Source organism: Netta rufina (assembly GCF_964035555.1).
Source record: "Netta rufina genome assembly, chromosome: 7".
NCBI classification, from domain to species: Eukaryota; Metazoa; Chordata; class Aves; order Anseriformes; family Anatidae; genus Netta; species Netta rufina.
The window spans coordinates 1,858,766-1,870,421 of record NC_140130.1 but is presented as its reverse complement, the minus strand read 5'-3'; the positions used below and the strand labels follow the sequence as shown (position 1 = coordinate 1,870,421).

Genomic DNA, 11,656 nt, shown 5'->3' with positions numbered 1-11,656 from the left:
GGATATTCTGGGTGTATCTTCACAGATTCTTGTATATTAGCAATTATAATGTTTGTATATGCAAAAACGCTAGCTTGATTTTAAAAAAATCTTTAAAATCTGCTGCAAATTTAAATGATTCCCAAAATGAGGAATTCTGTAGTTCTGTGAAAATTTTTCTTCAGAGTACTAATATTTTGATGCATGTGTTTCACCTTATTTTGATTAAATCTTTTCCAGTTTTGCAAACACTATACTGCAACATGAAAAATAAGATTTTATCTGTAAACACAAAGCCCTTCATCTAATATTTGTTGCTGTTGCCAATTTTTCAAGGAAATGACCTAAAAACCATAACATATACAGTAGTTGCATTATGGGGAGGGGGGTGCTATCTGTTCTCGCTTTATAATGGGGGTAATGCTTGCAGCTTTAGAAGTGGGTTGGTGCTCTGACGGGCACAAGTTCGGGATATTTTTAAATGAACTGAAGAGAAATTATTAGCTAATAGACTGGCAGCACGCTGTAAAATTATTACTGTATTGTGTACTGGCTATAAGATGTAGAATCTTTCAGTAAGCCAATCATCTGTAATCATCCTAGCAGTGTAATATTAGGTTGTTAAGGCTGCTGTGTTTTAAAGGGCATTTTTATTTGGGTTTTGGTGAAATACTTTGATTTGTTGATTATATTCATATGGAAACAGCATTCATTGATAATAGCTCTAATTACATATGTATGAAAACAACAAACACTGGATGATCTAGTTGATTATTTAAGCATAAAATAAATTGTGTTAAAACTCTTGGATAACGTGTATTTGGCAGTGTTATTATGCTCTACAGAAGTGTTTTTGGAATGTCAGCCATTAATTATCCCTGGCTTTTTGCTTCTTTTCCTCTCAGTTTCTTTTGTGTGATCCACCTCCTCGTCTTCATAGTGTGACAGGTCATCACTTGGCAGGCTGTCCCAGAGTGGGTGGAACAGGAGTAACACAGCAGCCAGCACAGCCTCAGCAAAAGTAAGAAATCCCCACCTCTCTGGGACGTTAGGAGCCCTCCTCAGACCTGGGGAAAGGACAAGTCTAATAGGTTACGCACAGCCTCTTCTCCAACACGTGTCAACTCTGGACCTTTAATTTATTTCACCCCATCACGAACCAGGAACACCGCTGCTGAAAGCAGTTTTGTTCCCAGCGTGTATCAGTCACACCAACAACCAAGCCGTCGTAGATGATGTAAATGAAGTGTACATCTCCTGTATATTGCATGCACTTCCTGTATAGCACAGGTGATGGGCCATTATATATAAACACTTGGCTTTGTTGCCAAAGCAAAGTTTTGTAAGCAACATCGATACACACTCATTGTGGTCTTCTGCTTGAGTGTAATAAATAATTTTATTGCTCAAGGTTCACTTTTACCTGACTTTCAAGGCAATACGAAGATGTATTTTACGCTAACTTGGCATCCAAGGAAGCTCCATTGCTACAGAGATGGCTCAGTCTGCTTGTAAAATCCGCATTATTCTGAAAGCTGATCCCCACAGGAACCAGTCCTCACCTGGGGTCAGTCAGCAGAGCTCTCAACTGGTGAAAAGCACTTGGCTTCAGCAGAGCATAACAGGTTTGTTTGTCAGTGCTTGAGTCACTAGGGCTGTGAGCTTTTGAAGTAGTGGCAGTAAACAAAGGGTTTTTCTTAATTTCAGCAGCCAGTCTGTGTTGCCATGCACCTTTTACCGAGCTCAGGACACTGCTGGTACAATGCTGATGGTTCCAGTCCTTACACAAGCTAGTCTGCAGGGCAAATGCCACTTACAAAAGTGAAGAACAAATACATCTTACTGCAGGTCACAGTCCAACAACGGCAGCGTTCATGCTTCTGGAGACCTCACTGTTCAGTTGCCGCTCTCCCAGTCGCAAGTATCCACATCAGTTAGATAAAAATGAATATTTTTTTTGTTAAATGGTGTGTAGGTGCATATATTTACTATTATATCGTGGCTTTACAGTTTGAAACAAAGGCTGTAGTGGCCAGCAGCAGGAATGCACAAGCAGCACCGTAGGAGAGCCTCTCTTCATCTCTGTAGCAGCATCCAAAATACGGAATTTCATTTGATTCATCTGCCTGGTCACCTTTCAGTACCTGACACTGACGAGGGAGAAAGCTGGCACTATAGTTCTGGTAGGCAGAAGGTCTCTTTGTCTAGACAAAAGTGGGGTTACTTGTGTGGGGTAGCAGAGATGTGCAGGTGAATCTCAACAGGTCTCCTGCTGGTGGTGGTGATTCACCTGTCACCATCAAGCCTGAGGAGTCGGTCTGGACCATGGAAGTAGATGTGAGCAGGTGCTGGTTTGCGGGAAAGCTCCAGAGACATCTTTCTCAGGCTGTGACCACCACAGATGCATATTTGGGCCGTTCAGGGCAGCGCTGCCCACGCCCGGGCAGTGCTGTGCCTGCTGCCAGCAGGTCCCACGCAGGTTGGCCCCTTGGCGCTTGCTGCCTTCCAGGGAGGAGCTGCCCCTGGAGCTTTGATACAAAGGAGAAACTGGAAGTCAGAGCAAGAACCCTGCACCTACATTTCCAGAGTTTAAAATTTCCCACTAAATGTTGCACAAACAGGATTTTCTGGGTGTTGGTTTGTTTTGCTCTGAATGCATTGATTCCAACAGTAGCTCAGGATATTTGGGAAAAAACAAGGTTGAAGCATAAACAATCATTTTAGAAGGAAAACAGAAATCTTGCCAATACTAGCAACTGATGCACACAGCCCAAGTGAAAGCTCTGCCTTTAATATGTGTTTTAGTCTTTTTTCATATTTTCTCCAGTGAGAACATTCCCCTTTGAGGCAAAATTGTAAGTCATGGGACTTTTATTGCACCTATTAATATAAACTAGATTGCTAAATACGGGGTTCTTTTCAGTCTTTGATATTTGTTTTTGCACTACCTAGTAATAATATTCTACAGTACTTTTTCCGTTTCTGGAAGATTATCCGTTACTTTTTATTTGTGGCCGGTAATAGTTTTAATCTCAGAAATTAGAAGAGTTCCTGCAGCGCAGAGATGACATTAGTGGGGATAAATGGCAGTAGCTTGCAGGATTGCAGCACCCTGCTAATTAATGCTAATTTCCTGGGGGATTGTTTAACACGGGCTTTTGTCTGCAGCCTGCACTGAGCAGGCAATCCAGACGTGCTCCATCAGGGGGCTGCTGCAGCCTGGTGTGCAAGCACGTGTCGTGAAGGGCTCTCCGTGCACCCCTAGGAAGGAGACTGCCAGGGGTGTGGGGTGAGCGCTGTGGGCTCTAGAGGGCTGGGGACCAGTTCTCCCCCCACCCCCGTGAAGCTGATGGTGACGGGGGGCAGCCCAGAGCTGCCACGGCCAGGCCCCAGCCTCCTCCATCCTTGGGGCCTGCCTTGCTCCATCGCTTGGGGGTACGTGACCACGAGTCTTGGGTTTTGAGTTTTAAGAGAAAAATTAAACATGTGAAACTTGTGAAATGCCACCCAGCCAGCTATTCAGCACAAGTACAGCTAACGATGTCTTTTTGGGGAGACCTACCTGCAGGGTCACAGAAGGCGGCGGTGCTGTCACCTGCCCGGCAGCGATGGCTTTGGTGCAGCCCCTGGCTCCATGGCCCCCTCTCTTCAGGTGCAGGCTGGGGGTTGCCTGGCTGAGGCCGATGCTGAGACACAGAAGGAGGCAAAGCGGGACCGGGCTGGATGCAAACAGGATATCTGCTTTGGGGCTGGAGGAGGAAGAGCCGCAGGGCAGCTCCCCTCTAACCCTGGGGCGAGAGAGAGAAAACATGGTGAGAAAAAGGAGGAAAATTCTCCCTTTGTGGAAAGCACAGAAGTTTTCCGACTGAGATACAGATCCTAGGGTAGGGAGGGGGAACACATAAAACTGAGACCTGGCCTGCTACAAAGTGCTTTACATAAAATATAATCCATTACTGCAAAAGAAAAAGGTTAGTGAAGGACAGAAAAATGAGCTGCTCAAGAAAGATCTGTGTATATGCCACAGTTTTCATAACTGCTGATGCTAAAAACAGTATGCTAATTGTGCATGGCTCTATTTATTTGACCCTAAATTTTGGAGGAAGGCAAAGATTTATAATAAAAGTTTTATTGGTGCTTTTCCCATCACGCTAATGTTCAATAATTGAGAGCCATTTGGTCTATAAAACAGCAACGTACAGTGATCCACTGTTCACCAACTTCTCTGGAAAGATTCCAGAAGCTGGAAATTGTTACGGCATGGCCATAACAACAGAACAAACTTACTACAACTTCTGAAAAAAATTCACTGGAAAAATAAGGATACAAAATACAAGCCCAAGAGCTGAAGATTCAGTGGCTGCTGAATTGCTGCCACACAGCAAATTTTCATAATCGTATCCTCTGTCCTGCAGAGAGACTTCTTTTCGAATGCAAGTTTCTGATTAAATAATTGTTGGTCAGAAAAAGAAAGCAGCACATCATTATTTTAGTGTGAACTGCTTCTAAGAAAACATGTTTTATCTTGCATCAGTAGACAATCCACATTATTAGTGAACTGTTTTCTTTTTTTTTTCTGCATATACAAATGTTTTCCAAACCTACCTTTCTCCTCTCCTTAAACAATTCTTCCACCACGGTAAAATCTCTATGCACACAATCAGTATTGTCCTTTGAATAACCGCTTGTACACAGGTCACAATTCTTGACCCTGCTTCATTTTATTTTCCTAGTAATATTTTCCATTAATTGCATTTTAATGCGACTGTCTTTCCCCCTTTTTTCCCCCCTCCCTATTTCAGTTGGTTACTCAGCACTGCACGGAATTCTTCCCGGGGTTAATTATCTTTGGTTGGTCTTTTCAGTCTATAACTACTGAACGTTTTAATAAAACTGTATTGTTAGAGGAGTTCTTCCAGCTGATTGATGGGCCTACAAAATTATATTAAGGATTCCATTAAAGCTCTGAACATCCCTCTTCTAATCCCTCACTCCAGCAATATATTTGATACAAATATTTCTACTGTTGATGTAAGTTTATGAAATACTGTTTCTAATTGCCCATTACCTCCTGTATTGATAGCATCTCTGATAAATTCCTACCTTTTTATTGCTGCTTCTTGACTTGATATCTGCTCTGGTATTTTTACAGTGCCGGTGACATTTTAAGATGCATTATTTGGACCAACCCTCCCTCTTGCCCCCTTCAAGCTTTGCACTTACTTTTTTTACAAGTATTATTGAGACTCTTCGCCTGTTTTGCTGAACTGTGGAGCTGCACTTCTACAGAGCGGCTGCTTCCACACCATCCTTGGGTTCTCCTGCCAGGCCACAAGAGACCCCAGTCCCCCTGGGCCCTCGTGCTGTCAGCGTGGTGGTGACAGCAGCCTGGCCGTGCTGGGTGACAGTGCCACGCGAGCCCCTCATCCCTTGTGGTAGGGACAGACCCCGTGCCCTGCCAGTGGTGCCGGGGCAGTGCCCACGCACCCAACAACATGGGGTTGTCTGTCCCGTGTAACCCAGAGCCTTTAAAAACAGGGGGTTGCTAATTGTGCTCCTACCACGTATTTGTACTTTTTAATTGGTTGGGTTAACATTTTACTGATGTGCAAAGCATGTGATTTTTTTGGGTGCTAATTAGGCTAACATTTTCTCTCCCTTTTTAATCTATTAATTTGGAGTAGTTGGATGTAATTGTAATTAAATATATGGGTGCTATTTTTCAAATGACTGAAATGCTTTTATGAAAAGAAGGATGCCGTCTCAGATCTAAACATCAAGGGCCCTTGAGTGTTACTCCCACTCTCCCACTGACTCATTGTTTGTCATTGGGCAAGTACATTAGCTCTCTACCTCCGTTTCTTGCCTTCCAGGGCTATTGTGAGAATTAATTAGATAATGTTTCAGCACAGCTTTGAACTGGAGAGCGCTACAAAAGTGCCAAGTTATAATTTATTATTATGAAAGCAGGCGCGCTGGCTGGGGAGCGAGACCTCTGATGCAATCCCAGCAGAGCGCGGACGGCGAGGAGGCTGGGACCTAGGACAAGAAACTCTCCCGTTGCCTTGGGATCACCTCAGCCACGTACCTGCAGGTCTGTAGCAATTTCTGCCTATTCTCGAAGTTTTCTGCTGAAAGGGACACCGACAGCTGCACGACTCTTTCTGTGGGCACAGTCCCTGGCTGAGCAGACCGGTTCAGCCGCCGGCTGGGGGCATCGGCTGCACCTCCCCGTGGGCTTTCCAGGCTCGAGTTGCTGCGTGAGGCAGCAACGGTGTCTGCCCAGTCAGCCCTCTTGACAATTACACACCTCCAAAGCAGTAAAGCACTTAAGATTAACATTGATAGGGCTGACGAGTGGCTTATAGTTAAGCACGCTGTGCAGTCTGCTGGATAGGATTAGGCCTCAGCGCAACCATTTTGCTGATTCAGGTTTTCAAAATATTTAGGCCTCGATTCCACAAGGTACTTGAACGTGAGCAGTGCTACTGAAGACAATGGAAATAACGAGGTAATCAGCGCAAGGGAAGAAAATCACAGGGAAGATAACCAAAGCTAGATGAAGAAAAAACATGCAATCAGAAACCTGTTTGCTTAGAAATGAGTCCGCTTTGAAGGGAGCGCACGAGCACGGACGGAGGCCATAGAGGCAAACTGGCCTGCGTGCTGACAGACATCCGAAGGGGAGCAGCACAAAGAGCTTCACGTTTACAAGAAATAACCTTTCCTCATGATACGCCTGTGTGTGGCAGGCTTCCTCAACACGAGCAGACCCATTTACAAGCAATTTTACTGAACTGCAATGACCTGTCCAGAACAGCTCTCATTACTCGTGGAACCCTGTTACTACAGGGCAGCACCATTTGCCTCCAACCAGCGACCTGCTGCGTCCCACATCCTTTTTCCTTTTCCTCACATTCAAACCCTAAACCCGCTCTCCCAACAGCATGGCCCTGCAAGTATTTGGCCCCACACATGGCAGAGGCACACCCAGGCTGCTGTTACCATCACACCCTGAGCTGACAGACCATGAGGAGAGCGGCAGGCAGGGTGGGATCCGTGCCTCCCCTGTGCAGTTTTAATCCCCACGCACAGTTCTGGCAGAGCATGGCAGTGACACTGACAGCCCTATCATGTTTTAATGGCATTCCTCCTCCTGTAGGAAGGGTACCACCATTCCCTCCCCATGTTTTGATCTCTGCATGCTGTGCCCTTTTCAGGCGCGCAGACAGGCAGCTCAGAAAATTCCACCTCCTTCTGAAAACCAGGAAAGGCCCTTACTACTTTTCTTGTGATTAAGAAACCAAAAATAAGATGACCTACACTTGTATTCCCAGGCAGACAAGAAGAATAATTACTTTACAGAGAAGGAATTCCTTCATATATCATAACCATTACAAAGAATAAAATTTGAAATTTGCTGTGGCATAGAACAAGAAGGTAGTATAGTAAGAGATAATGAAATCCCTCCTTGCCATTAATGGAAAAATTACTGTTGTTAAAAGACCCCTTCATAAATAATTAAGAAACCAATTATAGAGTCTCAATGACTAATTTATCCAGGAGCAATACGGACCACGTTATTCCATATAATGAACAGCATATATGCTCCATTGTATTTCCCTACAACTCATTCCTTTTTTCAGCTACTCCTCAAAGAAATAATAAAGAAGGGCAACTAATGCACACAGTAATCAGAACGTACATTATCTAAAATGAGAGATACACATTAACATATCTTAATTTAAAATAGTTTTACAGGACTGCAGAGGGCTGAATTAACGAGCCATTTAGCCTCTGTGCTGGAAAGGGGAGGAGGGCTTCAGGGAAACGCATGGCCAGGGCTGGGGCCACCCGCACGCCGGCCTGGCTCAGTCCCTGGCCAAGCCCTGTTCGCCCTAACGCCCATCCCAGTGGGGTTCTGTGCCGTGGGACTTGTGTTGCACACTTTGCTCTCAGCAAAACCCCTGAGGTACTGGGGATGAAAGAGCCATGGTGGGATGGCAGGACCACGGGCTGGAGGGGTGAATTGGTCTTTGGAGGGGTGTCATCAGTCCTTGGCTGCCCCAGAGCTGCCCAGGCGCCCCGTACCATCGTCCCCACGGGGCAGTCCCTGCTGCTTTATGTCTTCTTCCCCGAGGGAAAAACCACCGAAGTGGTCTGCGGTTAGATTTTCTGCCTGGTTTAGATGTTTGTGCTATTAAAATTGCCTGGACAAGCTGTGGCATGCTCTGCAATCCGGTCTCCAGCTATCTGATTACAAACCTAACTTCATCACAAACCGTCTTACAGCATCCAGTAGCAAAGTCTCTTTCTTGTAGCTGAGGTATATTCCAGTAACAGCATACCGCTTTGCACACCTCAGAAAATGATCCTGAATGTAAATCAACTCTTCCAGTAAGGAATTTTCCTCCTCCTTCTAGTCCCTGGGACTTATCTGATCTGGCCAAGGAAAACGCTTATAACTCTGGCAAACAATCCGGCAGGAGACTGATGTGATTAAGGTGTTTTTTTTTTTTTTTTTTTTTTTCCCTCTTTCTGAAGAGTCTCCACTGCAGCCCCTGCTGGAGTGCGCTCAAGCATTAAATGCTCACTGCTGCAGCACACAGCCCCCCTTCCAGACAGCTTCCTGATGAAAGCAGAGAAATGAAAGTCTGCAAAGCCACAACCTAAAATTCAAGATGCAGAGCGTGAGAAGGAGATGCAGAGCATTTTGATGTCATCATCGTGATGAAGTTTAGCTGAAGTCATCGATGCACATCAATGCAAACTGGAAGTGCCAGAAGCCAGGTCCACAGCAGCCTCATGCTGAATAAAGTGGAAGGAATGTCCTCAGATCTGTTTCCAGGGTGATGTTATTTCCAGGGAGCGTGCTTCTCCCCTTCGGCTCGAACACTGCTTTTCCAGGAGCCATGTCCAAGGGAACAAAGCTCTTCTCTCCTGCTCCCAGCCCCAGACAGGAATTAACCTAACAAATTCTGGGGGCACGTTCCCTAGAAAAACCCCTATTCCCTTGAATTTGCCATACGATTCTTAAGACACCTCTGAAGAAAATTGTCCTCCATTTTGCTGTGCCTGCTAACCTGATCGTTTATCACTTAGGAAGTTTTTAGCATCTTTAGATGTATTTGGTGGGAAAAAAAAAATAAAAAATTAATAGCAGGGCTGGCTGCAGGAAGCTGCCAGCCTGACAGAGGATTACATCACTTTTGTTCACGGGCAGTGTGAGGACGCAAGGAACGAGTACGTGACCAGAGGTTCACCTCACATTACACATCACACAAATAACGAGGGACAGCCAAAAGGAAAGAGCTGGGTGCCTTGCCCATCCCACTACAAACGTGGAAAAACAACACTGCCATGCCTGTGTAATGCCGCGCTAGCATGAGCAAGGACTTGACCCTGTATGTTAAAAAGCAAAAGCCTTGAAGAACATTACTGGTGTTAACTTCAAACACTGTAAATGAAGGGTGAGAGTCACTTTTAACCGCCTTTTACGTGTACTTCTCTGCAATCTGCTGAGGCTGATGACTGAACTTTTCAGCATCCGAGGGGCTTTTCCCTCACTGTGTTACTTCCCCTTTCTCACAGGGCAGCACTGTGTGTACGTGTGTATTTTATGGGTATATAAATACGTATCTTTTAAGGGGTTTCGGTTGTTTCAGCTGCATGTAAATGAAACTTTGGGGCTCCAGTTTTGTGTCACCCGCAGCAAATTTTGCAATTGCTGTGTGTGCCCAGGTTTTCCCTACACAGGTCATGGAGCCGGATGCCCATTTGCTTTCCCTGTGTATTTTGTGGTAAAGCCCGAGGTTTGCGTGCAAGCTGCTTGGTATTACTATTTTAGCATTTTTTAGCATTAACACTCCGAAGCCTTAGCACTGGGGGATGTCTGGGGGGGCATTAAGGCGGAATAAAACTGCCGCCGGCTGCGGGCAGAGGCCGCGGCCCGCTGAGGAGATGGCGGAGGCGCTGCGGGCGGGAGGGGGCCGCCAGGGGCCGCCAGGGGGCGCTGTGGGCGGGCGGCGGGCGCGGGCGGAGCGGGGCGGCCGCTCTCGGCGCACGGGGCGGCGGCGGCGGAGCGCGGCGGGGGCCGCCCCCTGCTCGCCTGGCGGCGGCGGCGGCGGCGGGGCCGGGGCCGGGTTTGGGGCAGCGGCGGCGATGGCGGACAGCGCCAGCGAGAGCGACACGGACGGCGCCGGCGGCAGCGGGGGCGGCGGCGGCGGCGTGGCGGGGCCGCTGGCGGCGGGCGGCCCGGCGGCGGGGCCGGGCGGCGGCGGTGGCGGCGGCGGAGGCGGCGGCGGCGGCGGCGGCGGCTCGGGGGGCGCGGGCGGCGGCAAGGCGGGCGGCATCGTGATCTCGCCGTTCCGGCTGGAGGAGCTGACGAACCGGCTGGCCTCGCTGCAGCAGGAGAACAAGGTGCTGAAGATCGAGCTGGAGACCTACAAGCTCAAGTGCAAGGCGCTGCAGGAGGAGAACCGCGACCTGCGCAAGGCCAGCGTCACCATCGTGAGTGCGGGCGGCGCCGCCAACGGGGGGGAGCCGCCGCCGGGCCCGGCCGGGCCTGCACCCGGCCCCCGCTGAGGGCGGCAGCAGCGGCCCCGGGGCTGCCCCGAGCCCGGGCTGGCCCCCGCGGGCACCCCCCGGGCACGGGCCGGCGGTGCTGCCCCCAGGGCTTCCCAGAAAGTCCTCTCAAAGTCCCTGGGAAGCGGCGCGGGTGACACGCCGCGCTGCCCTGGGCGCTGGTAGCGAGCGCTGAGAGGATAAATCACAGCTACCTGTGCTGCTGCGGGTATCTGTGCTGCTGCAGGTATCTGTGCTGCTGCAGGTATCTGTCTGTGCTGCTGCAGGTGCCCCCGGCCTGCGAGCGGGCAGAGGGGTGAGGTGCCAGGTAACTGGGGGCTGCGGGCACCGGCCTGCACAGCACAGGGTGCCCTGGAAGGCTCCGCAGCCCTCCTGCCTGTGTTCGTCCTCGTCTTCTTTAAATTTTCCCAGGGAGTGCTTTCTTGCAAGTGTGTCAGCTCTCCTATTGATAATCAGGGTTTCGCTGTGGAGATATCTAGCGAAGGAATGGGATCTGGAGCTTATCAAGGCAAAGCTCGCATCTGGTCCCCGTAGTAAGCGTTCAGCTTCTAGCAGGATGTGGGCCGGAAGAGTGCATGAAATACAATACAGAAGTAATTTATTCAGGGATGACAAATATAGTGCCAGTCGGGGAAACATGTGCTTTGTTAATACTTTACGAGTAGAGAATGTGTCTTAATTAGGTAGCAGCAGAATGCCTTCTAATGCTGGAAGGGGCTAAGACATCTTGTCAGTCAGACATTTTCTCTCTGCCTGTCAGAAAGACAACGTCTTTCTGCACCCCTGGTAGGTGTGTTATTGTTTGTAAACAAGTTGAAAAAATGTTCCCGTGACTTCAGGTTGTTTTGGTGCTTTCCTGGGGACTTCTTACCTCACGTTTTCATCAGACTTCAGTTGACAAAAATGAGGTATTTTTCTTAAATCTAAAACTGCATCTTTTCTGACATCCTGGCTAAAGAGAGAAAAGGTGTTAGACTTTTATAGCAACCTGTGGGCTGTCTAGAAAACCAGCGTCTTTAGCAGACACTCTCTCTTTGGTATGCTAAACTGTGTGCACAGCTAAGTAAGCCTCTTCTCATTCAGCAAGCAGCAA

General features: G+C 48.0%; 1 protein-coding gene across 2 annotated transcripts in view; it reads left to right on the top strand.

The window, feature by feature from the left end:
- Positions 1-10,100: 10,100 nt before the first annotated feature.
- The window catches only part of CCDC6 (coiled-coil domain containing 6), a 44,972-nt gene continuing 43,416 nt past the window's right edge, over positions 10,101-11,656 (top strand). The window contains exon 1 of one of the 2 annotated variants that reach the window (XM_084289914.1): positions 10,101-10,488. In XM_084289914.1, the coding sequence (XP_084146040.1) occupies positions 10,141-10,488 (348 nt within the window). In that variant the 5' untranslated portion in view covers positions 10,101-10,140. The remainder of the gene's footprint in view (positions 10,489-11,656) is intronic. The other variant, XM_084289913.1, reaches the window with a different exon arrangement.